The 27,431-nt window shown below is 43.1% G+C and overlaps 1 protein-coding gene across 7 annotated transcripts in view; it reads left to right on the forward strand.

The window, feature by feature from the left end:
- Positions 1-6,864: 6,864 nt before the first annotated feature.
- epha7 (eph receptor A7) overlaps positions 6,865-27,431 on the forward strand; it is a 77,487-nt gene continuing 56,920 nt past the window's right edge. For all 7 annotated transcript variants that reach the window (XM_034204494.1, XM_034204498.1, XM_034204495.1 and 4 more), the window contains exons 1-4: positions 6,865-7,056; positions 8,706-8,770; positions 9,282-9,951; positions 25,905-26,060. In XM_034204494.1, coding sequence (XP_034060385.1) covers positions 6,963-7,056; positions 8,706-8,770; positions 9,282-9,951; positions 25,905-26,060 — 985 coding nt within the window. In that variant the 5' untranslated portion in view covers positions 6,865-6,962. The remainder of the gene's footprint in view (positions 7,057-8,705; positions 8,771-9,281; positions 9,952-25,904; positions 26,061-27,431) is intronic.

Genomic DNA, 27,431 nt, shown 5'->3' on the forward strand with positions numbered 1-27,431 from the left:
GACGACAGCAGCTTCATTACTGTCAGTGCTGAACATAATACCTCTAATGTTAAGTGTCACTTCCTGAGGATTACAGCAAAGCTTTAATTAGAGAATGCCATGGCAACAGTGAACATGTTTAGGTTAGGTACAATGACGAGAAACAGACAGCTTCCAATGTAGTGAGATATCTGGCATGAGTGAGCCGTTATTATAAGGATGTTAAGAAAATGATAAAGTAGAAATTGTAGGTATTTTGTGCTTGATCTTGTCCTTAGCTTAAAAATAGATATCACAAGGTGCAAGTACAGACTGTGCATTTCATAGCGATAGCAAAGGACAAACACTGAAATAAATATACAGGTATTGTTGTTTAAAAACCTAAACAGCTGTGTAGAATGTATGGACTGTAGTGCTGCTGGACACAGTTTGAAGGATAATCACAATACTTTCAATACAGTAATAACATGTACTCAACAAGGACAATGCCACAAATCTAAGAACATGGCAAAATTGCAAAAAAAAGATCCAAGAAACAGATGCAGTCACATGACCACATTTTTAGAACTTTATAACTGGAATTACGTCTATTCAAGTGTTCCTACGGTTATTTTACCTCAAAACTAATGATAGGCTGATTTCCAGACATCTCTTTCCCTACGTCAGAGGAAAGATGATTTCTGGGCCCAATGACATCATGGACTGAGGCGTAAGTTGTAGTACCGCTGTTTGGCCACTACGGAAATAAGCTTGATTGAACAGTGGATACCAGTGACGTGCGGTGAGGTTCATGGCTGGTGAGGCACTGACTCTTTCAGAGTCAGATTTACAAATATTATATTCTGACCTTAATCGAAATATTCTGTTATTTTCAAAAGCTTTTTTGGTCTGATGTTTCGATTCATTTTAAACAGACCGTTCAACAAAAGGATACCCACAATCTAAATATTGGATTGTTCTTTCTTAGTAAGATCCCATTTTCATTACCAATGTGGTCTTACCTTGACTTGAAGTCCATGCTATCCTTCTGGACAACAATCTCTATTACTTTGTTGTAAAAGTCCTCCTTATCTTCCTCTAGTTTCAAAAGTCTAGTTTGTTGTTCTCGTCTATACCGTCTCTGCGTAGAATAACAGTAGCAACAAGAACCTGTGGGCTCACGTGCGCCCCCTTCAGTGCGGCAGAGGTTATGGCTGCCTCCCCTGGTGCTTTTTTCATTGCCGTTGTATGATGAGACCAGCGGGCCTAAATATCATATATACGTGAAATAAGTTATTTAGAGACTATGGATGGCGAGGATAAATGTAATAAAGGGATCTACAAACATTACATTGGTGACATACAGTGAGATGGTGCAGGCATGCGCTTAGGGCCCGCTTTCCAGCCAGTTTCTGTGGGGTGACGCATTCTGAGGTGAGGCAGATCTCATATGTGCCTCACCTCACCTCACAGTAACTGGCTTGAGCGCGCTCGCAAAATAAGTGCCGCGCTAAATTAGTGCCCGCGCTCCAGCAAGTTACTGTGGGCTTACGAGAGGCAGAGCTCGTCCCTGCCTCACTCCTCATAGCTACCCGTAGTTGTAGCGGAGCTCGGCAAATTTGCTGATTTTGACTATAAAAAGTGATTGGAATCAAACAGAAATCACAGTTACAACACAGATCAGTGGAGACATTTTATTATTATTACTATTTAGTTTTTCTTTAGTTGTTTTTCCGTTACATTGTAGTATGGCCAGTCTATGAGTATGACAGGTGAGGCTCTGCCTCCCCTGCCTCCCCTGACTGCACGTCGCTGGTGGATACGAATTGTTACCATCAGAGATACAAGGTCCCAGGTAGACTGAAACACGCCTTTGTGCACCAGTCAATCCTTCAAATTAAATACTGAGTTAAATCCCAGATCAAACGTACGTTAGAGGGTCTTGAGCATTCTTCTCTTCAGTGATTGTGATGTTACGTTTGTTTCCTTGTCCTGTCTTATTCGAGTTAATGAGTCCACAGCATATCATAATTGCTTCTCAATTTGTGTTAACTTCAGATTTGCTACGCACGACCTCTGCACATGTTACACAAAGCAAGGAGCCCACTGTTGAAGGCTGGGGGGGAGATGCATGCAGATTTCTTGTTGGATGAAGAAACACCTATCAAACATTTTCAAAGGCATCAGGTTATGGGTATTTGCAAATATGGTAACTCCAACCTTTTCAAGAAAGGAATTCAGCCTGTCCATAACTTTAAGAAACACACTCCACAGAGGAGTGTGTTTCCTGTGCTGGTCCCACAGAGGGAAGAACACTATGTATTATAATATGTGTGTACCATCTGAAATCCTGTCTCACACATGGACATGCTGATGATGTCATACAGACACTTTATAATAAAGGTAACATGAATCCAGATTAATTCAACAATCATTAGTTATACACTTTCAAGCAGGACTCGGCTGAATATGAAGGGCGGAAAGGATTAGCTCAATTTGCATAATAAACAGGCCCGTCGAACAAACACAAACAGGAAGCTGAGGTAAATAAACCTTGAAGAGAGTCCTCGTCTGCTCCTGTCCATTTCTATGTACACAGTTTATTTATCAATATTTGTGGCCATAATTACAGCTGTTTCCTTGTTGGAGGTAAAGGAGATGAATTAGTGACCTGCAACAAACGCTGTATGTAGAGAGATAATGAGCTCGCTCTATGCTTTCATTTTTAAGTGCCAATTCAAGTCATCCACGAAAGTGGGAAATTAACTTTGTTATTTTTTTAAGTGTTTATTTTGTTTGTTATTGGAGACCCCTGATGGTTTCTTCAGGGGGAAATCTCTGAGGCAGCAGAGCGATAATGGATCAGGTCCACTCTCATCTAGATGACCCACCACACACCACACTGTCTCCACATCAACATGTTCTCTAACTTACAGACAGAGGGGGAGGAGTAATCAGATGCTTTACTTCAAGTACCAATATATTATTGTCAAAATACTTCATTACAAGTAAAAGTCCTGCATTTAAAATCTTACTTAAAGGTGGGGTAACGAGGGTGCTAGAATTTGAAAATACACAACCGGACAAAATCTGCCCCTTCCTTCAGACTTCCTTACAGAGCCCCTCCTCCAACACACACGAACGCGCACATGACCAATGAGGGCAGGAGGTAAGTTTGTGCCCAGATGCAAGGCTGACAGGCAGGTAGGCCATCCAGTTATTTTAGCCGGCTCAGATGATTGGTCGTGCTTTTTACAGAACTACGGCTTCCACTGATCACATATTTGTATGTATTTATTGTCAAAGCATTTAAGATATTCATTGCTATCGGGATGTTAAGAGCATTCCATGGAATATAACAAAAAGTGTTTCTGAAATAAATTACCTACCCCACCTTTAAGTAAAAGTACAAAAGTATTAGCATCAAAATATATTTAAGTGTAAAAAGTCAATGTAATCATTGTGCAGAAATTGCCTTTAAGTGTGTATATCATTATATTTATATATGTGACCATTCTGTTTTAGACACACAAAGTTCTGATATACAGTAGGCCTACTGTTTGTAAAATATTTAAATAATTTGACTCTTTTGTGACTTAAAGAGTTAGTTCAAACATTTGTAGGGATGTATTTTGTTAAAATTTGCTAAAGCTATTTAATAAATGTAGTGGAGTAAAATGTAATGATTTCCCTTTTAAAAACATATAAAGTGGCATTAAATAAATACCTATTATTTCATTCTTTCTATACTGTAAATTAGATGAATGGAATTTAATTTTCGGGGCTGACTAAACACAGACACACATTTTATAAAATTGATATTTGTATTCATGTGTCAGCCGTTTAGTCCTTGTCACAAACATCCTGTAGAAAATCCCAGTGCATGAAACTAAGTACTGTCAATTATATCTGAGGCACTTCTTACATACGTCTTACTTTCATTTCCTGACTATGGTTCAGATTGACTCTGTCATGATGCATTTTACATTTATAGAGTACAAGGTCAGTGGCGCCAGCAGGGGGGGGCCAGAGGGGGCCATGGCCACCCTGATATATTTGTTGGCCCCCCCACCACACACACCGCCTCGCCAGTCACGTATGCGTATTAGTTTATCTGATATTTAACAACAAATACACAGCCAGCGAGTCGCTTGATTTGAGCTTCCAACGCTCACACTGCAGCCCCTCCCTCTCCCACTGCTACCATGGTAACACTCTGATACTCGGCGCACCACTCTGATACTCGCGCGCCCCACTCTGAGATTCGCACAGACAGCAGCAGGTTGCAGCAAAACGTTTCTTTCTACTGACTGGACTGGAGTTGACAAAAATCCACCAGACTTCTAGAAGGTAAGTCGTATAAGTGTGTTTCCTGTTAAGCCCCACAACACTTTAGGCTTTAGTGTGTTAGCTTTAGGTAGCAAAACACGGAGATATGCTAACCTTTAGCTGTTATTCTGATCAAAATGTGTGTTCAATGGCATTAAAACGAGAAAAACGCTGGAAGACCTGGAAAACAGGCTCGGGGCTCAGTAAAGGCTGGCTTGACTTCAGGTATAATTCGTCTGTAAACACACTTTGGCGGCTATCCTAGTTACCGTTAGTTTAGCTTGCTAAGCTAACGTTAGCTGATGTCGGTATGCTGGGCTGGTGTAATGCGTAGGCTACTATTAATTAATCACTGCTGTGTGTAATGTCAATTTGCAGAAAATGAAGAGAAAGTCAACAGACATCTCTTCTTATTTGAAGAAGAAGATGAGTAAAGGAGAGACAGAGCTGGCAGGGGAGCAGCATATAGGGCTAGTGAGGAGATGGCCTTACATGCTAGAAAGTACATGTGGAACTCTGTGTTGTAAAAGTGAAACTAAAACCAAAGTACAGTTTTATTAATGTGATTGTGACCTTTTTAATCATTTAAGTCTTCTACACACTTTAGGTCTGCAGCTCCTTCAAAATGAAACGAGAATCTATGCAGTTTTTCCTCTTCTGTGTTCTGAGGTTATGAGCCGACCATTAGTCAAGTTTGTTTTCATAATGTTCTGCATGCTAATTCAAAAAAAGGGTAACCAGTTTGTTTATAAAGTATAAATATACATTTTCAAAACAAATGGAATACAAGCTATATGTATTACTCTCACCACAGTGGCCTAATCTAAAAAAATAGAAATATGTCTCGTCACCTATTTTCTGTCTAATACTAAAAGGTGGTGTTTTGTATCATTTATAATGTTTTGAGTTTGCTATAAAGGTCAATCATAGATGCCGTGTTTGTGTTCAATCACAGTATTTACCATTTTATACCCCTTGTGTTTTTGGGTCCTGTTGAAATAAAAATAGTCATGTTTTAAAACTTGATTTAATAAAGTCATGTCAATCATCTTTGATCCCAGTGTGACACAAACAGCTTTGTTCAGTCTAAAACTATTTATAACCTAGAGACATAATATAACTGAAGAACATGTTGTGTTGCTGTTGTGTATTGTATGTGTTGAGAATGCTGAACATGTTGTGCCTTACAATAAAGGAACTTATTTAAATTAAGCTCTATTTGTCTTTTTAAAAGGAAAGAACAACTATATAAAAAACAAAACAATAAATCACCAACACATGTATACATAACACAAAACAAGGTTCTTTTAAATGTTGTTTGAAGTAAAATGTTAACTATCCGTATTACATTCACTTCAGAAGAATAGTATCAGAAAATGTAAAATAAGAAACCAAAGTATATCAGTAGGTGATTCTCTTTGCCATTGTTTTCATCTAGTCTATACTTTTACAACAATTACATTCTTGGTTTTGGTGGGCCACCCCAAGATTTTCATTGGCCCCATTTGGCCACCCCTATGAAACATTTCTGGAGGCGCCACTGTACAAGGTATACAAAAAATGGTGTATTTGTAATGGTAAAATGATCTTATATTGCTCAAGTAAGAATCTGAGGGAGGTCCCACGAAATGAACAGGAACATTGGTACTTATACGTATCCAAGTTCAAGTTTTCAAGTCTGCGCCTGTGTTTGTTTGAAGTGGTGTCAAAGTACTGGGTTAGGTTAGGTTAAGAGTGGTTGCATCTAAACTGTGAGATGATGTATATGTGACTGTATTTAGCTGTAGTGTATAGTTTAACAATCTCAAAATCTAAAAGCTATGTTCCTGGCTAGGCCTTCGGGCCCGCTGTCTACTCTGCTGTTGTACTTACTTGTGTAAGTGCAATATTTAAGTAAACTATATTTACTTTCCACCACTGCTTTTCTACTTTTATGTAACTAATTTTCTATATCTTAACGTATAATAGTTTTTTTTAACGGTTTTTGGTTGTTTTTCTTATTATCTTCTTTAACTGTGTTTATGTATGTACATTAGAACAGGTTAATAATGTGTGTGTTGAGTGTGAAAGTGTTTTTGTGTAATATAGTCTCACAGAAAGGTGACACAACAGGAACATGAAACACTGTGAAACATTAAGACTGAAGCTGCTGTTTTTCAGAGGAGCTACACACCCTGTAACAGTTCTGAGGATTAAGCTTTTGTGGTGAGTGTGTTTGTGTGTGTGTCTGTGTGTGTGTGTGTGTGTGTGTGTGTGTGTGTGTCTGTCTGTGTTTGTGTGTGTGTGTCTGTGTGTGTCTGTCTGTCTGTGTTTGTGTGTGTCCAACTGTGCCAGAGCATCCCTTGCCCTTTTCCTGCAGAAAACCAAAAATATCTGAACCGAGTTGTGACAATATTTCCTCCGCCGCGCATTCCCCAAAACCCATCTCCCTCCGCGCGCCTATTGGCCCACAGGATTCATGACGTTTCCTTCTGTGCGCTGTGATTGGCCAACCCCTCAGCCTGTCCTCCTGACTGACAGCAGCGGAGCCACAGGCCCCGCCCCACGGCAGCAGACGCTATTTGAGTGGAACCAGCGGATTGTTGTACATAGAGCCGGTTTAGTGTCGTCAATGGGAAGCACGCGAGACGGTGGCACAGAGAGTTACGGTCTACACCGATATCCGCGGCTGCACCATGCTTTCCAGCTCCATCCCGTGTCTGTGGATTACATTTTGCCTTCATTTATGCTGCTGTGTAGACGGCGGACAAGCACAGAATGCGAAGGAAGGTAAGTTCTTAAAGTTTGGACTCACATTCGGAAGACATCCTGCAGAATTAGGAGAAGGTTCCGCGGAAAGCCTCCTTGTATTTCTTTTTTAATTCAAATCACAAGCTAGTTACTCAACAGCCGGGTGTGTGATAGAGCCAGAGCCGTCGGAGGGGGTTGGTGTGCGGGGTGACAGCGCTCTGCTCCCGGCTGTTAGGCAGCGACCTCTCGGGGGTTTTACGCACGGAGCTGAAACACCGTAGCTCGGATTAGACGCAGGAGCTTCGGCTCTACTTTACTCCAGCGCCACTGCGTTATAGACATAACTAGCCTGCTCGTTATAGATTAACAATCTATCATGACAAACCAGGCAATATCAGCGGATCGATGGCCCAGCAGCTCCAGGGATGTAAGGGCTGTCGGTGTGGAGGCAGTTTCGGAGGATTATATCCTCCAAAGTGGCCTCGGCTCTAAATCTAGTTTTACAGGAAAATACGGCACATTGACGCGGAGTCGTTATCTGCCTTAAATTGATCAGCTATAAAACACCCAAAAATAAAAGAGGATTCAAATATATCAAAAGGGCTGAAAATATGCACTTTTATTATGTAAGGTTCAATTATGTTTTGTGTAAAATTAAAGGGCAAGTATGGCTATTCCCGGCACCAAAACTACTGTGTAATAACCGAGCGCGGTCCTGGTGTAATGTCTGATATGAATGGTAAATACTCGGCGGTTATATGCGGGGTTTCGCGGAGCTCCTTGCAAACAAATGTACACACATAATACAAAAATAAAGATAATAAATAATAATGTTATTTTTCACCGCGATGCATCCTGGCTGCTCTCATGGCGGAGCTTTCTGCTCATTTAGAACAACTTCAGGTTTTTCTGAGCCTCCGTTCTGCCGCTTTGCGCTCTCTCACGCGCCCGGAACATAAACAGGCTGATTGGAAAAAAATATCTCCTCCACAGATTTAAACTGAACACAAGCCGCATGTTCTGTGGGGAACTGTTTTAAGGCCGCTTTAAACTGAAACACTCCTGAGTTTAAGCTCTCCATCGGAATGACAGCAGCAGCCGCTTTGACCTTAATGGAACAACTTCCAATGAAACAGCGAGTTTTAATAAATGTACAATAAACGCATAGCCTATGTGTTATAATAAACGCGCTATGATCATACGCGTTATTATTCCGTACATGTGCCAACATGTACCTCTGCTTTTAGTCTCTATTTCTTGTAGATGCACATGTCAGTTTCTCCGTCTGTCTCAGAAAGTTCCCTGCAGTGTCTCAGGACCGTCCCTGGCCAACTTGAGGCCCCACGCAAAGTTAGATGATGAGGCCCAATGTTTCGCGAGCGTCGGCGGGGTGGTAGTGGAGCCTCGCAGCGGCGACACATACCGCGCCACACTAATTGCGCCGCATACACGCATAGGTGCGATTTGCGGCTCAGTTGAGGATACCTCCGCAAGATGAGGCCCCCTACGCAGTCTGCGTGATTTTCCTGTAGGGAGGGACGGCCCTGTGTCTAATGCATATGAATGTTTTAGCTTTAGTTGCTTGGAATAAGGTCACGGCTAACTGCGCTATATATGGATGTGTGGCCGGTCAGTAATACCTGTCCCCGGTGAGATTTAACCACCTGCCTCTGGTTTCCTGTCACTAGTGACTCTGCTGGACTCCAAGGCACAGCAGACAGAACTGGAGTGGATCTCCTATCCTCCCAATGGGGTAAGTCTGTTAAAATTCTCCATCACTCGGATGTGCTCCATATCGATGTTACAGCTCTCTCTGATGTCCCACATCTGTGATAGGAATAATAATATTTAGACCGGGCATGAAACATACATAAGGCTCAGTGCTAGCTGAAGTCTTTGCAGAATTCAGGAGGCTCTTTTTGTCACTAAACTCTACAGGGTTTTGACATTCTGAGCACAAAGGCCTTAAGCAACCCGCTTCCAAGCTGCAGTCTGATGAAAAGCAGGCTGTGAGAAACTTTAAATAAGTAATGTGAGCAGAAGAACATAAATTGAGCATAATCTGTTTTTAAAGCTGTGTTGATATAAATGTAAAAGCTTATCTCTGAAATGTATTTTTTGTACCTTTGTCGTATTCTCTAATGAGGCATCATCTCCAGATTCATTGCCAATCATTTGATGTCCATCTCAGTGTTATTGCTTTACATCTAAACTGTGTTGGTCTCTATTGGAGGTGCTCACTTCCACATGTGTTCTTGTTTCAGTGGGAAGAGATCAGCGGCCTCGATGAGAACTACACTCCCATTCGCACATACCAGGTTTGCAAGGTCATGGAGCCCAATCAGAATAACTGGCTTCGGACTAACTGGATAGAGAAGGGCACTGCCCAGAGAATTTTTGTGGAACTGAAGTTCACCTTGAGGGATTGTAACAGCCTACCCGGGGTGGTGGGCACGTGCAAGGAGACATTCAACCTGTATTACCAGGAAACAGACTCGGAGGTGGGCAGGAGCCTGCGGGAGAACCAATATGTGAAAATTGACACAATCGCCGCAGATGAAAGCTTTACCCAGGGTGACCTGGGCGAGAGGAAGATGAAGCTGAATACAGAAGTGCGCATAATTGGCCCCCTGTCCAGGCGGGGGTTTTACCTGGCCTTCCAGGATGTAGGGGCGTGCATCGCCCTGGTCTCTGTCAAAGTTTATTACAAGAAGTGTTGGTCTATCATCGAGAACCTGGCCACGTTCCCGGACACCGTGACGGGGTCGGAGTTCTCCTCGCTGGTGGAAGTGGAGGGCATTTGTGTAAATGATGCTGAGGAGGAGGCCGACAACTCTCCCAAGATGCACTGCAGCGCTGAAGGGGAATGGCTCGTTCCAATTGGGAAATGTATATGCAAAGCTGGATTTCATCAGAAAGGAGACGCATGTGAACGTGAGTACCTTAAAACATAATTGAATTACTCATTAGCATTCACAGAGTTGCTCCTTCTAACGTATTCTTTTGAAATCCGTGAGGGGCATCCTGGATTACACCGCAAAAGGTGTACCAAGAAAAAAAAAAGAAACGGATATATCGTGATTTGATTATGCAAAGGAGGTAAATGACAATTTAGGCATTACCGGCCGATAAGCTCTGTTGGCAAAAGGGATAAAAGCAGTAATATATAAAGAAATGATTGAGGTCAAATACACAAATAATTAAAGTCTGTATTAATTGATTACCACTCTCTTTATATCTACGATTCAGTTTAGACTGAGATTAAATAATACATCTAGTTTAGCCCTTCAGCTCCAATACTTTCCCCGTTCCTTCTGGCAACGAGCCAAGACAATCTGGAGCAGATACACAGGTCTAGAGGAAGTCCAGCCAGATTTTCAATATCTTTCTAATCTGGCCAAATGACCCTGACAGAGAGGGGAAACAAATAGCCGTGGTACTGTGGCATTCAGGCCTCAGGGTATTTATGAAGGAGCCTAACAGGAAGGGCAAACACAGCTCCGCTCGCCTTGTTGTAGTGCCGTCCTGCTGCTACAATTAACAATAAAGTGCGTTCTGTCACAGTGAATGCTCAGAGGATTATTTTCGGTGGGCACCTGACTTGAAAGATAAAAATCACTATGGATTAGAAGGGGTGATTTAGGTCACACAATTTAAGTGGCCTGCCTTGTCAGCCAATCCTTTTTTGGGGGCAACCTCAGTCTAAGCAGCTTATGAGGAGTAGCAGCCAGTAATAATTGAATGGAATGTGTCTAAGAACAAATGAGTGTCTCTGGCAGACACGCTTTCATGCCACTCTGTCATCCATTAGGGACCCTCTGAGGGTGGGGTGTTAATGAAATATATTAGGCCATGTCATTTAGAGCAGCATCGCCTGCCTCAAGTTGTGCCGTGTCTCTAATGTTAGCAGGCTATCGGAGCTCCTTTTGATTGTTCTTGTTGTTTTAATATGCATAGATGTAAGATCCAGTTGTGTCCTTTGGAAAGAAAGCCGCGTTTTATTTCCACAGGGAGAGCGATGCGGCATAACAACCAACAGCTCCGGCTTTTCAAAGTCATTTTAGATTTCTTTCCATATCATATTTTGCTGCAAACCCCTCAGAACAGACTGTTCTAAGTCTCTATTAATGAATCTGTTCATGTGTCAACTAATACAAATATGTGAGGAAGAAGGCTCCTTCATGTGTATTTGGATCAAACTGGAGTCTTGACACTGCACCTTTATAAGCGTTATCTCCACTGAGCCATGAGAAGCCTTTGTATTAAGGGGTAGTTCATCTAAATACAATGAGAATCACGGTGCTCCATCAGCACTTCTTCCAGCAGCTCCACTGACATGAACTTGTCCATTCAGTAGTTTCCCTGAACACCACCTAAGTATTTATATCAGCTGAAGAGCAGAGCGATAAGTCCAAGTGGCTGTGACCGTTACAGATGTGAAGTACTGGCATTTGGACCTCGGAATAGCTTGTCTTAGCGGTGTAAAAGAGCATCTCTAATGGTGCCTTAAGGGAGGCTGCGTCTTCAGTGTGATTGTAACGCATTCGTTTGTACAAAGTGTGGTCTGAAAATATAATAATTATAACAATAATAAATGTTAGGTCATGAGTCATGCTCTTTATCAGGTGCTTAAAGACACTTTCAAAGGTAAAAAACGAGGAATGAATACGATACAAACTCAATCAGCACAAGGACACACATTAAAAACAGGCTCAAGTGTTTAGACCTGTTTTAAGTGGGCGAACTGGACCAGGGAAATTACATTTATACATTTGGATAACAGAGCAACATTTTAGTGTTTTAGTTTGTACTGATAGATGAAAATAATTCTATGAGCAATATACAAAGAACAACATCTCACCATTCAACATTTGATGCATTCATTGGTATACATTTCAGTCTGTGGGTTTCAGGATTGGAAGCAAGTAATGGTGGTTCTGAGTCCATCTTTGAGACTATTAACTCGCCACCAAAACAAGTCATTATTTTCTGTTAAGTGTTGAAACATGTTCTGCAGATTTGCGTGGGCGTTGTATAGGCGTGGCAGCAGAGTGTTTAAGACTCTGTTGAATGACATGACTCGCACACTAACATGCTGATGCGTAATACAGTGTCTGCAGCAGGCTATCATTACAACATGGCCGCCGTGTAAATTATTCAGCCGGGGGGGGGGCGGGTGCAGGTGGAGACAGCAAGTTGAGCTGTCAGTCATGTCATCTGAGGAGCCCCCTCTGTGGGTGCATAGGCCTCCTCTGAAACGTGTTGTGATCCACTCATTCATCACCGTCAGCGAAGAGGGACCCCTTGTCTTTCACTCCGACGCCCCCCTCCCTCTGTCTCTCTTTAACTCTTTGTGTGGCAATCTCTGGCTGTAAATGTCACTCTTCTTCTCCGCCTGCTGCCTTCACTGGTTTCAGTGTAATGGGTGCTGAAAAAGGCCAGTTGAAGTGTCGGCGCAGCCTGCGTTGGCTTCATTTTGCATGTTGTGAAAATAGCCCCCATTCATCCGCTGGTCTTGTTCGGCGCTGGCTGCTGGTTGAGATGGAGCCACGGAGTCGTTGGACAGAGAGAGGGCCCTTGTGGGAGGACATAGGCGTCTTTGTTTGGCTCAGTCCCGGGGAATGTATGTTGTCCGATTTTGACACATCACATCATTGTGGTACTAAATAACGAGTGGCTGAGAAATGATTAACTGTTGACCCTGGACTAAAAAAGGGAGAGGGCTCCGTGTGGTGAAAAACTCTATCGCGCTGCTATCTGTGCATGCTAACAAGATAATTAATGAGAGGATACAGCATCCTGTAGACGCTGGAACCATCCATCTTGACTGTCAGTGAGTCGGACAGAAGTTCGCCGGAGACTGATTGATGATTTAGCCCCCGGGGAGCAGAGCTGTTGAGGTCCGACCACGGCAGCTAACATGTAAGGAGCCACCAGGCAGTCCGGCCCAGCTCCCAGCCTGGAGAAACAACTGCACTTAGCATTTCAAATGAACCCAGGAAGCCAGGAGACAGGAGGTCCCGTACATCTTGATGCTCGTCTGATTGATAAGGTGTGAATGTAATACACCAAATGTCTTTTACAACTGCTCCAGAACTTAATTATGCAAATGACAGGTGTGAGCCGAATCCAAAAGAGACCTAAACGGACCTCAACCACTCAAGATTGAAATAAATGGTTGATGGATGGGAGCTCATCCCCTCAGTATGCTTCCTGTGAAGAGCAGCATCCTCCCAATGCCCAGGGCTTTATTCTCCGTCAAACAAAGCTGTCTTTGCCGTCTGATATGACATGATTTTCATATTTTTTAATATTTATACAATTTTTGACAAACAAAAATGTTGTTTCCTGGCATCACTTTCAAATGTGATGCCAGTTATCTGGTTTACACAAAACCCTGAGGAGGACATTACATTCATTTAAGTCATATATCAAGTAAAATAATCTCTGGATCAACTTTCTTAGATATGAGTATTTGCGCCTTTTTCTGTTTTATTTTATTGGAATACGTTTTAGTTTTCTGAACTGTTGCTCAGACGAAAGCAACATTTGAAACAATCTTGTGATAGGTATTTTACGGAATAAAAAAAGTGTTTAAAAATCATTAGTTGTTTATGCTGTAGTATTGATAAATCAATGAATTGTTACGTTTTCAAATAGTGAGGCCCATCGCAAATGTTCATAACCATCTTTTAATGCATTAAAATATTCCCATTTGAAAAGAAAATATGTTTTGAACTCCAAAGAGGTATCTGAGTAATAGTTGGACGTTCAGAATTATGAGGTTTATAACAAACATCCACATCTTTGGTTTCAGTGCTCAGTACAGTGTATATCTTCTTTTATCATTCATTTTCTCGCGGCACCTCCTGCTACCAAAGGTAGCTTGAAATCGTGATTTGGCAAGCTGTATTTATTTATTTAGACTTCCATATCCACTGCCCTTTTTTAGATATACACTTCAAAATGTGAATTAAAAGCAAGAAGAGGTTGTTTCCGGGGATACAGATGCTTGCTCTGGTTCCAGCAGAGACCAGTTGTGTCCCTGTCAACATGTCAAATGAAATACAAATGGATCATTTTACAAAAAGCTTTCACCGGGAGACTCATTCAAAAAGTCCTTTGGCTCGGTAAATATGTGTCTCTCAGTTACATTCATATGAACTGCAGCAGGTCAAATGCTGAAACAAAAGCAAGGAAACAATGACAATGGTTTATTCCACTGTTTACCCTGGATTTAGATATATAGAGTAACTTGGGCTGATTCCAGGAGCATGCACTGAAGAAACTGAAACGTTGACTTTAATTACATGCATCGTGTCAACAGATTTTCTAGCTGTAATAGGTAAGTTTAAATAAATAATATTAAGTTTAAATAAGAAATATTAGGTTCAACTTCCTATTATTGCTTTCAACTAACCTAATACAGTTATGTGAAATTGATATGATACATTGAATTAAAGTGTGTGTGTGTGTGTGTGTGTGTGTGTGTGTGTGTGTGTGTGTGTGTGTGTGTGTGTGTGTGTGTGTGTGTGTGTGTCAGTGCAGTTATTTCTCTTAAAATACATGGTGGGATTTTAGACAAATTCCCACCGACCATTATTTAAGGCTGTTTCAAAGAACAGGGGAGTGATGACTCAGCAGTATCCAGGTCTTGGAATCTGACCTGCCCGTCAAACTGTGAGTCCCTACGCTGCCTCACATGAATAGACAGAATCCAAGCAAACAGTCATTCTCAAACACACAAAGACACATGGTCAGCTCAGAGGTTCTTTCAGGGAGACCGCTGCCACTTTGAGTTAGATAGCATTATTTCCAAGGTGACGCAGGGGTCCGTATGTGGCCATGCATAAGCTCAGTGAATATTAACTTCATTTACACATGGCTGCAGCCCAGCGCCACAATGGAGGCCTGCCTGTTGTGTTTAGGAACATGAGCGCCGGCTGACAGGACACTGTCAGGACGGAAGATGGATGATCGCAGCAGTTGACCCCTGATCGTCTGAAGAGTCACCTCTCCGGCCCCCTCTCCCTGCATGACAAAAGAGCCCCCCCCCCACAGTGCAATGCCCTCATCTCCACTTGCACTAACAGGTTCAGACATCTCCATCGATCCTTGCATCCATACCTTTTGCAATTCTAAGCTTTTGCCCTTTTTAGCTATCCAAACTGTGGCACAGAAGTCTTTGCTGCCTGCTGACTAGAGAGAGGGATGTGATCAGACAACCGAGCTCCATGTCAGGAGACAAGGTCTTTGGTGTTCTGTGTTGTGTCCCTGTGGCATCAGGGTGAAAGTGATATGTGACGGGGCCCCGGGTCTGAGGGCCCTGCAGTGGGGCTACTCCTCTGGGAGGCTTCAGACCCCCGGCTCTGTACTTCAATCTTCCTTAAGAGGAAAATCAATAACTTATTACATAACTTCACATTTTTCCCACCTACATCCAGAGCGGAGGATTTAGGATTTAAAATGTGCCGACGATGGCTCTATTGCAGGAAACTCTCTGTTGCTGCCAGAGAATTGTTTAAACGCAGTCCGCTTGACAAAACAGGTGGAATTAAATGTTTGCATTACCACAGTGGGATAATAAACAACTTATCTAATATTAATGATGTAATGGCCTGCCATGTATTTGTTATGCTTTTTGATGAATTTAGTCTGTCAAATGTCAGAAAAAAGCAACAATGACCAACCAAATGACTTTAATTTCTATGTATCTGGAATATCTGTGAAGTGCTATACTAGTTGTGATCATATCTGTATAGCATTATACTTATTATGCATATTCATTATTTTTTGTTTTTTGCATTTGGATAAACCGACGCTTTAAGAGCAGTCCAGCCAGGGACTGCCTTCGTGTGTGTGTGTGTGTGTGTGTGTGTGTGTGTGTGTGTGTGTGTGTGTGTGTGTGTGTGTGTGTGTGTGTGTGTGTGTGTGTGTGTGTGTGTGTGTGTGTGGAGGGGGGGGGGGCGACGGGACGTGGACGCAGTAGTGACGAGCAGCTAGTCTGACATAGTTTCAGTCCTTTCTGTCACAGCACTGGGACCGGGGGGGTGTGGCGGGGGATTTGGAGGCGGGGTCAGTAGGGTTGGCAGGCATTGGCACAATTCAGAGATAATACTCAGCTGCTGACTGGGGACATTTTCAGTGCCGATTTGGCTTGGGCTGCAGGGGGCTTTGGGTTGGTCAGACCTTTGGACCCTGCTTTCATCCCCTGAATGCAGAGACCCCCCCCCCCTTTTAGAGCTGACCACCTCACCCAGTAAAGGTAGCCCCGGCCATTTTCCATGTCACTGGGAATCCATTTAAAAAAGCCCACTCCACATGATCGCTTAAAGGAGCAGAGCGCTATCTTTTCCCCCTCATGATGCTCCAGGCCCAGTGAGAGACTTTAAACGCTGTCCTGTGAAAGGGTTCAATCTTGAAATACCCATCATTTGTTTACCTTCAAATCCATGCAGTATACCAGAGAGAGAAACAGGTGTCTGAGTTTGTTTCTTGCTATCTTAATTGCCATCGGCAGCGACCGAGTTGAAGCAGTTGTCCTTGAGAGATCATTTTATTTCCTTCACTCAAAACGTTTACCTTTGTTTGAAGGTCTTATATTTCTCCTCAGAAGGAAAGTGTAAGCAGCTTGAAATGATTCTGTCACTCACTTCTCTCTGAAGTTCATGTCTGTCCTTCTACTGAGTCCTCAGTACTTCGATCTAAAAAAACGAGTAGTAGTTTATTTTCTTCTTAAATGAAGAGTATTTTCCTAAAACAGCTGGTCCTGTTAGCTTTAGCTTTGAATTTGTTGGGGACTATTTCCAGCTGCAGATGTAATGGTTTCTCAAGTCAGTATTTACAGGGGCAAAATAAACATAGGCCTATAGTTTTGTTTTCTTCATTAAATGTGTCCACATACATATTTTCACCGGCAGATTTAGTTTTGAAATGACTATTTGAGACGTCTGCATCCTGACCAATAATATGGAGGTGAATGAAAGTCATTCGTAGTGTTCAAAGCATTAAAACATGATTTAAAGAGTATACATCTTGATAAAGCTGATAAAGTGTTCATTCATTAGTTGTATTCCAAATTGTCCCAGCTTAGCTTAAACTTTGTTGAGTGGCTTTGCTATGCTCAGCAGCTAGCATGAGCGTTAGCTTACATTTTAGTCAAACTTAATCAGTGTCTGGCTTTGATGCTTGCTGTGAACAACCAGGAGGCACTTCCTTCACTGCTCCCTGCTCAGAGGGCAGAGCAGCGTGCCCTCCAACACCGTGTAAGGGAATGCTAATCTTCCCTTTGTTTCTCATGGAAAGCTACTTATCTCCCGCTAAGCACAGGTACCTCGGATGAATGGGCTGGTTGTCTGAATGTGTGGAGTGTAGCAGCCAGACAGCCATTCCAAGTATGTGGGGTGAAGGGAGGGACCAGCACAATATGACATCACATTCTTTAACCCTTAAACCTATGTTCCTCTAATCTGATAGCCTTATGTGGAGGTGGTCTATGTTGCCTTCTACTTTCAAAGCCCGTGTGGAGCCATGCTGTTCGTAATGAAGTTGTTTGGACGGGATGACAGTGCATCTCTATCCCTGTAGTTCTTTTCCTTTTCTTTGTGTGACTGCCACTGTTCCCTGAGCTGCATCGGCGCCTTGCCTCTCATAGTGGGAGATTATCATGTCAAGAGGAGAAAAGACTGGAAGAAGAATGGAAATACAGATCCACAAACACATGCTGCTTCCTGTGATTAGACTGAAAAACACACAATAGTTCTTGAACATAATTAGAATATTGTTATTCAGTTTAGATGATGAAAAGCTATAAACCAAACGTCAGCAAGCACTGCAGTAAGCTTACTAAATAACTCATGTCTTCCTTGAAGGTGCACTTGATTTCTCCACAAACCTTTGCAGCTAAAAGTCCACTCATCAGTCGCAAGACCAGATCAATTGAGCTGTCCTTTCAAGAAGAAGAAATACTCTCAGCCGGGCTTTTTCCCTGCCTGCCTGCCTGCCTGCCTGCCTGCCTGCCTGCCTGCCTGCCTGCCTGCCTGCCTGCCTGCCTGCCTGCCTGCCTGCCTGCCTGCCTGCCTGCCTGCCTGCCTGCCTGCCTGCCTGCCTGCCTGCCTGCCTGCGTGGCTGTGAAATGACTCACAAGATGTACGGCCTCTTACATTGTAGAGGAAAACACCACAGGCTGGAGTCCATAAAAAAGATGCAGCCATAGTTCAGCATGCATATAATGCCAGTAAGCAGAGCCTGATGAATGTCCACACCAAGGCCTACTATTTATTGAGGCAACGAACATAAGTCACATCCAATCAGAGCAACACACACTGACCCCCGGCTGCATTAATGCTTCAGGAATAAGCTCAGTGTGAGATATTGACATCCGTCTCCACAGTGGGAACGCACGGTCATGGTCCCGATCGTATGCCCTGAAAGTGAAACTGAAGCAGTATTTGGGTTTTTAAATAACATTTCATGGCTGTCTGAACATCCAGCTAGACACAGGGCATTTTCAAATAGCTGACAGAAAGTGTTTATGACAGTATTAACAATGGCTTGCAGTGTAATAGAAACAATCAGACATGTTTCAGGGAGAAAAGGTCGTGCTGGGTATTTAGCAGTTTTGTGAAATGTTTGCATTAAGGGATATACTCATCATCATATACTCTTTAAGCGATCATCTTGAAAAGAAGGGCGCACAACTAGATGTTGACATAAGAACCATTTAGGGCTGGCAATATGAAGAAAAATGATATATTACTATTTATGACCAAATACCTCTGAATCAATATTGTGATGATTTTGAAAGGTTGGCCATTGCTTTCACAACATATTTACACAATAGGCGCATTCACACCGCAGTACTTTTCCCACAAAGGTTCATGAGAACTCTTTAGTTCTCATGAACTAAGTACAGATCGCGTTCACTCCGGAAAAAGTCCCTGGGGGAGGATGAGGCAAATTAAGCTGCTGACGTCACTTCTTCTTCTTCTGCTTTGGGTTTACTGGCAGGCCGCAAACAACTTCACGTGTATACTGCCGCCCAAAGTCCCCGGCCGGAAGTCCCCGGAGTTGGGGACTGGCTTCAGTAGAAGCTGCTGGGACTCCCAGCTTCACAAAACGTTTTGGGAGTTTTACGGGGCGTGGTTTGCAATCCGCCCAGCCAATCAGACATAGGAACCTTTTTCTCCCACGAAAGTCCCTGCTCTCTAGCAGGGACGGAAAAGGGCCGGTTGTAACTTTTAGACTATATAAATATACATAGCCTATATATTAAATAATGTATTATATATTATATTATTGGCTCTGGATTACTATCAGTTCTGGTAATAACTTCATAAATAACGTCTGAAAGCAGAAGTCTAGGGCAAACAATTGAAAGAAAATATTCAACAATAATAATAATATTGTATTCTTTGCAAGCTCTTGCGGGCCACGTAAAATGAGGTCGCGGCCACGGGCCTTGAGTTTGACACCCCTGCCATAGACGTATTAAAAGAAACTCCTAAACAGTAAATCTGTAACTAAGTGTAGCTTATTTTTGTTAAATAAAAAAACAAAACAATTCTAAAGTAACGGCTCACCGATCAGCTTTTGCTCACACCATATCAACAGAAGGGAATTGCTTAGCTGAAAAAAAAGGGAAAATATTTGTGAAACAAAGAAAGTACAATGTTGCTATCAGAGCTAAATCTCTCAGCTCCCGAGCACAGAGCGGGTTGAGACATCGGAACATTTCACACGAAACACAGTCCTGTTCAGGCGAATGCTCAGAGGTCAGCTCAGCGTTGGATGTTAGCATCATGCAATCAGAAGAGGAGACAGGGGGAGGACACACACTCTGCTCAGTGAGAGCCCCCCGTCGTACCAGCCTGTGTTTAGAGTTGATATTTATAAAGACATTTCCCTATCGGATCGGCCATGGCAAGCGCTTTACGTAAAGCAATGCTGCTCTTTTTAAATAAGAAAATAAACAGTTTCCTTTATCACGCTTGACCTGCTCCGCCTGGCATTCATCAGCGTGTTGCTCCTGTCGGCTGCTCTCCTCCCTCTGCCTCTTTTATCACTCTAATGGGGTGCTATCTCCAGGCTGCTCTCCCCGGGTCTCCGCAGCCCGTCCACACGCATTCTTTCCATCCATCCGACACACGGCGGATTCAACACATAATCAGGCCTGGGGGGGGGGGGGGGGCAGCTGGAGGAGAGCAGACAGAAAGGCCCTCACGTGTCGTTCTCATTTTGACTCTGGGAGTCTGCAGAAAACTCTAGGACTTTCCCACATTCCCACACTGTGGCTCACTTTGAGCTCCGTCTGCAGTGATATAGAGACAGCTTGGGGGAGAAACTCAATCTCCCAGCAGCCTTTTTGGACCAGCTAGAGTCCTCCGAGCTCAGGAGTAATAAGGGAAGAAACCTTGATTGGATTTGTGGGTTTTAAAGCAAGCAAGGAAGTTCAGTTTCCAGTTTCTCTTCAAGACAGGATGTCGACACTGATACCATACTTTTATGATATTGTATTCTTGCCACAAGGAACTCAAAGTCTGTATTTGTCATTATAAACACATGGATCATAAACCTCAAGTGCAATCCTTTAAACACAGACACCCAATGTCAGAATCTGACTTAAAACTGATGCAGCATTCCTGGTCTGGTTTGGTCAAATTCAAACTTTACAATTGTTCACTCTTGATGGCAACAACATATTCCGGAGGGCATTTTACTACCCGAGCAAGTACATAGAAAACAACTATGGGCGAATGTGAAATCCGATCTGCCAGCAGAGCCACAAGATTAACTGAGGGGGAAACACTAAGTGCCAGGGTGTCACCCCCCAGACAAGGGAAATCATTATTTTCTATTTTGGCCAGGAAGGGATGTGTCAGGCTGTGGCATAAGGAGTCATCGCCCTAACCCCCCACCTCCCTCTGCCCCTCAACCCGAGTGTCATGACACTGCCAACGCGTGAGAGAAATGACAATAATGTGAATAAGCGCAGCTCAGAGGGAAAAGAAACAAACTAAGATTCTTAAAGAATACAGAAATCTGTTTACCCTCTTTTTTTAAATGTGTGTCTGAATAAGATAAGGAGACATTGTTTTATTCTGCTGGCCATTTTGTGCTGAGATTTAGACACTAAAGTCACAGAAGCATTTGATTATCTCTATCCCACTCCTCCGAGGAGCTCTTCTTAGTCGGGCTCCTCCTCCTCTCTCCAAAGATTGCAGACTGCAGCTTGCCCCCCCCCCCCCCCCCCCACACATCACTGAATGAAAGTGCCTGACCGCTGGAAGGAAATTACAGATGCTGGCTCTGTCTCCTGGCTGGAATGTAAGACTTGTATTTTCCCTCTCTCTGCTTAACCTCAGCTTCTCTGAGGGCTGACTAATTTCTCAGTGTCGTAAATAAGACGACTATTGTGTCTGCCGCCGAGCTTTTTATCGGGCCGTGTCAACAAGTCCACACTATCAGTGTCCCTTTCTGTGCCAGAAGAGGACCAGCCCCACTGAAATGGCCCTTTTTTACAAAGTGACTCTCACACACCTATCCTTACAAATGGAATTCCACGTTGGACTTTAAGTCAGTGGAAACAGCAGAGAGTCTGATGTTCCAGCATGTCTGTGTGTCCGTGTGTGTCCGTGTGTGTCCGTGTGTCCGTGTGTGTCCGTGTGTGTCCGTGTGTGTCCGTGTGTGTCCGTGTGTGTCCGCCTCTCTTCTGTTCAGCTCTCACAGGATAAACTGATATTTCCACTCAGCAGGAAAGATAGATTAATAGATGGATACAGTAGATACTTTATTCATCCTAAAATGGGAAATTATTTTTTTCTCGGCAGCAGTGTTGTCAAGCATGACACAAGTTACACATATTTACAAGATATAATAAGATACAAATATGATCATAGAAACCGCAAATATATACAAACTGACAGTGGAAAAGACTATATCACAAAATCAGGGGTGTCCAAACCACGGCCCGGGGGCCAACTGCAGCCCGTTGTCCATTTTGAAATGGCCAATTCTAAAAGTGCAATGGAATATGGCCCAAACATGGAACTTGTGCTTGTCTTATATTGTACTTCTCAAGTACATATGTACAAATATATAACATAGTATTCATGTGTTAATAGGTCTAATGTTCAAATAATTCAGTCAATTAAACTTGAAAACATTCATACAAATCTTAGTTGATAAAAAAAGTTATTTGCATAACCAGCTTGAAATAGACCCTTCATATTTCCCCTTATTATAAGCAATCTGAGGCTTCTGTTTCAAGGAATGAGCTGCAACTCTTTCTGTGACAAAATAAAGTAAACCCTCTGGAGAGCTGTGATGGAGGCGGTTTTTACTTAAAGCATATCCAAGTATCAAGAATATTGTACTTGCATTTGATTGATTTAGCTAATTTATAATCTAATTTATGAGGCAATATACCTCTGATCTAAATAATACACAATATGAAGAAAATAATGAATATACATTTGAAAACTTAGAGTATACAATTGCAAGGTGTTGCTGAGGAGAGACCCGACAAAGGACCCCTCACTCACTATCTTCTCATCTCGGTGTCACAGATTGAGGGGTCTCCTCAGCCTCTGGGGGCAGGAAACAGGAAGTCCCCAGCAGCGAGTCAGGGTGCAGCACTCTGCTGGAAAATGCTGGGCTGGGACGGCTGTGTTTGTAATTGTCACTCAATGCTCTGCCAGTGGGGGGGGGGCTGCAGAAGCACTTAGCTCCCTGTGTCATACAGGCATTGGATTTTTGAGGCCTCATTTGCCGCCTTGTTGCTTCTGTAAACATTTCCGGGTGCCAAACACAGTCGGACATACTGGTAAACACCCCGTCTGTAGCTGGATAAGAAGCATGGACAATGAACAGTGTTGTGTTTGTGAGCTTGAGTTAAAGGGCAAGTCCACTTTATTTAAACCGGGCTTTTGTTTTCCAAGTTTCCAACACAAATTCACCAAAGTAATTTCCTAGCATGTGGATCATGGCAACAGAAATTCTCAAAGGAGAAGAAAGGCGATCAGTCAGACGAGCAGACAGATGGTAAACAGCTGACGGGTACATTAGCACAGTTCTGACACTGCCTGTGTTAAACAGATTAGGTATCCGTCACGCTAAACACTTTTCAGTTCTTTGCCTTCAGTTTGATGCCATGAGCTGTATGCAGAAATCTACTGCTGGTACCGAGGCATGCACTGCAAGTGATTCAAGTAAATGCATTTTGATAAGACAATAGTAATATGCCTTTATGGTGAAACTCTGGAGAAAAGCTACTTTACTGGCTTGTAAGTGAATCTGGAAAGAAACATCCAGAGTGTGATGGTAATGATTTAGTACATGGTCCCTGACAAATACAATAGCAAAGATTTACTTTAGATTTAAATGTCGAACACAATTTAATAAAAGGAGGAGAGCACATGAAACAAAGATATTTTAGTTGTCTTGAAGTTTAAAAACACTGTGGCTTTCCTTAGTGTTTTGAATGCTTTTCAGCTGGTGATAAATGATATGTATTTGCACGGTATCGGCTGGTATCCTGAGTTAGGGTATTGCATACAGCATAAGAGATAAGTAGTCATATATTTCAGTTATCTGGTGAAGTTGAGTCTACTCTCGACTGCCCCCCCCCCCCCTCCCCGCCTGGTGCTCATCTTAATCTGGGCTGTGGTTGCTCTTGTCTGCCGGAGCGGGGGTCTCGATGGGAGATAGCAGCGGTCCCCCAGCAGAGGAGCTCTCAGAAACCCAAAGGCAAACACACACGCTGGCTTATCAGAATGTTTAAGCAGCGCTGCAGAGTGGGAGAAAGTACGCTCTTAAACGGGACCCAGCCTCTCTCTAACCTGCTGCAGAAAGCCCTTCAGGCTCATTATCCACATGGGGGGTGTTTACCCTCCACCTACACATGGTTTCTTTAGCTGTTTATGCAATGCCATCGCTCCTCAGAAGTGAACACGCAGTAAAAAGCACATTATGATGAGCATGCACTGTGGACTGTGTTTATACCATCTGCACGGTCAGCATTCAAGACCCACCGCTCCAATCTCCTCATGGCTCTGTTTTCAATTACCGGCTCTGAAAGGTAAAGAGAGATTAGAGATCAAATCATGTCTTTTTTCCTCTTGTTTCACGAGGCTGTGGCAGAGCGATAAATGGAGAGTGACAGGGCTTTCATGTCTCTGAAATGGGGATACCCTGAGCCCCCCCCCCTCACGCCGCTGTGGAAGTGGTAAAACAGGAAAATCCGATTCCTCCATCCTTCTCATTCCGGACCTGTCACAGGAGGTGGTGGCCAATATATTTCCTTGGAAAGAGAACTAAAGAAATCGCAACCAATATCTGTTTGGGGGGAGAGCCAGTATGACAATCATCGCTCATTTCCTCCTGTGGATCATGAAAGATTCTTTTGATGATTTGATCGTTTGTATGCGGAGCTATTCACAGTATAGATTTCTCTCAGATCAGTGAAGGAATCATGTGGCCTGGATTCTGCAGTTCCTCACCAGCTCTGTTCAGCACACAGCATTCACTACGGATAGGTCCACCTCCCTGAAAAACTGACACAGTGACTTTAATTCAATCTTATTGTAATGACATGTGTTGACATGCGTTTCAGTTTTTTCAGTGCCCCAAGCCAAAATACCCAGAACGAGTTTAGACATTTTACTATTTACCGGTATTCAAGCATCAACTCAACAAAGGCTTGTGATTCACAGTGAGGATGCTATGAATCAGTACTTTATGACGTTAACATTCTGTGTTCGTCATTACTAGCTGTCATGGGAGTGGCTACTCATCGTTGGGTGGGTAAATCATTTGGGTGTAATCGTTATGACGATTTCTCCAGAGTCAGTCTTTGTTTATCGTGTTGGTCAAAGGTAGAATGTTGAAATGACCCATGTGCTGGAAATGAACTCTTATCTGTGCTGAAGAATGCTTCCTCTCACAGATTGTTGTAAACAAGTCGGACCTCCTTCCTGCCCGAGCATTCATCAGAATCAAAATAACCTTTTTTTACCTGTTGAAGTTGTTGTAATGTATCCAAGGAGAATTCCTCAACCTGAGATTTGTGAAGCTTTTTCATGGCTCAGTCTGCTTGCCGAAGGGGGGGGGGGGGGGTACTTGCTGATTCATGTGAACGCAGTCATTTGTTCTGTCATGCCCTCCTCAGCATGGGAACTGTGTTCAGAGGCAGTGTTTGCAGAGGACTAATATCACCTGGAGACATTCAGGGATCTGTAATGACGCCATGTGAAACTGGCTTACACACACTGGGGTTTATTGCTCTGAGTATCCGTGGAGTTTCTTCTTCAATTGATTTATTTGACTACTGCTCGTCACATATCTTGGTAACCATTTTGTAATAACTAAATGTAAGGCATCCTTATAAAAAACGAAGGAATATTGGAAGAATAGTATTTTTTTAAATATGTATGTTTTTAATTGCAGTTCATATTTTCCGCTGGGGTCAAGGCAAAGTGTTCACAAAGTGTTTCCAATTGAGTCCTCTTGCTTTGACATCATCCTTTTTATCCTTCTTCCATTGCGTGCATTTTTATTTACTATTCAGATGTAAAACAATGAACAGATATTTCTTAATCTGGGGTTAATATTATCCTCTGGGGTCGAGGCAAATCTAAGGATTCAAGATGAATAAGGGGACATGAGTATGTGTGAGAAGGAAACAAGTTCAGCTACTCAAATAAGTATTTTATTTAAACTCTGCTTTTTTGGTTAAAAGTGGATTCATTTGACCTTTAATTCCAAATACATCACTGAGGGCAGTTAAAAAGCATAGGAAACATACGGTACAGTAAAGCCGTGTGCAGGAGGTGCTGCTGATTCACTTGTTAGTCCTCTCTTGACCTCCTCCCTTCTTCCCCCCTCTCCAGCGTGCAGTCGAGGTTTCTACAAGTCTTCCTCCCAGGACCTGCAGTGCTCTCGCTGCCCGGCGCACAGCTTCAACGACCGCGAGGGTTCCTGGCGCTGCGACTGTGAGGACGGGTACTACCGGGCCCTGTCTGACCCCCCCTCTGTGGCCTGCACAAGTAAGTCTGCCTCGCCATTGCTAGGTAAACACAGCGCAGATCCCTTTAAACAGCATCACATGCAAGGGGAAATCAGTCCGGAGCCCAGACCTGGAGTCAGTCCACATGTGTTCCAAGGCAGTCCCAGTGTGTCATTATAATTATGTTTGCCGGCTTGCATGTCTGTTTTCTGTCTCAGCTGGTTGCTAATGATGAGAGGAGCAATTTGCCATTTCCCGTCTGAAAGATTGCAATTACAGTCAGCGGCGGGCGGCAGTCTGCATCTGTCCTGGCCAGTGTCACAGCTCTGTGACAGCCATGGTGGCTTATTTAAACGGGGGGGGGGCTGATCTGCTCCAAACCCCTTCTGAAACAAGTTTACTTCAAGGTGCTTCTGCATGCTTTGTTTTCCTTTCCCTGCTTCCTCCAGCTACTGTGAGCAGGAGTGTGACAGCCCAGCAGGGGATGTTAACACTGTGCGTTATCTGTGGAGGTAAACAGCCCCCTAAACATCATCTGAGCACCTCTGAGCATTCATGCTGCTGATAATGTATCACAGGACTCCTGATAGGCCCACAGGCTGCCCAATGCGTATCCTGGTCCTTCCTGTTTTAACACATCTATGAAGATAAATAACATTTAAGATTGTGGTAATTTATTTTGTGCCATTTCCTGTTGATTAAATACAACAAAAAAACATATGGATATGCGGGGAAATCAGCATGCCTGGTATACATCCTGAGCAGTGGCGCTTTTTCCCTGAACACACAAAGTAGGCCAAGTCAGAGTATGTGTGTGTGTGTGTGCGTGTGTGTGTGTGTGTGTGTGTGTGTGTGTGCGTGTGTGGTGGTGTGTGTGTGTGTGTGTGTTGTGTGTGTGTGTGTGTGTGGTGGTGTGTGTGTGTAGTGTGTGTGTGTGTGGCGTGTGTGTGTGCGTGTGTGTGTGTGTGCGTGTGTGTGTGTGTGTGTGTGTGGTGTGGTGTGTGTGGTGTGTGTGTGTGTGTGTGTGGGTGTTGTGTGTGTGTGTGCGTGTGTGTGTGCGTGTGTGTGTGTGTGCGTGTGTGTGTGTGTGTGTGTGTGCGTGTGTGTGTGTGTGTGTGTGTGGAATGGTTTGGAGTTTGGATAAAACAATGTTCACAATATAAATATATAAATATATATTCTATGCCATTTATGTGTGTCTTTAAAGCTTGTTGAGCATCATCTCTGTCTCTGCCTGGGGAATATCTATCATCGTTTCTCAAGTTCTTTTGCACTAAAAAGTGATGTTTATGCTGGGTGGATGGTAATTATATAAATGAGCAGATATAGCCATCAATAACATATTTTAATTAAAACATTTGGTAAGTTAGAGCATGAAGAAAATGATCATACCATTAGAAGTGTTGCTCTC

The sequence above is a fragment of the Gymnodraco acuticeps genome, unplaced genomic scaffold (assembly GCF_902827175.1).
Source record: "Gymnodraco acuticeps unplaced genomic scaffold, fGymAcu1.1, whole genome shotgun sequence".
NCBI classification, from domain to species: Eukaryota; Metazoa; Chordata; class Actinopteri; order Perciformes; family Bathydraconidae; genus Gymnodraco; species Gymnodraco acuticeps.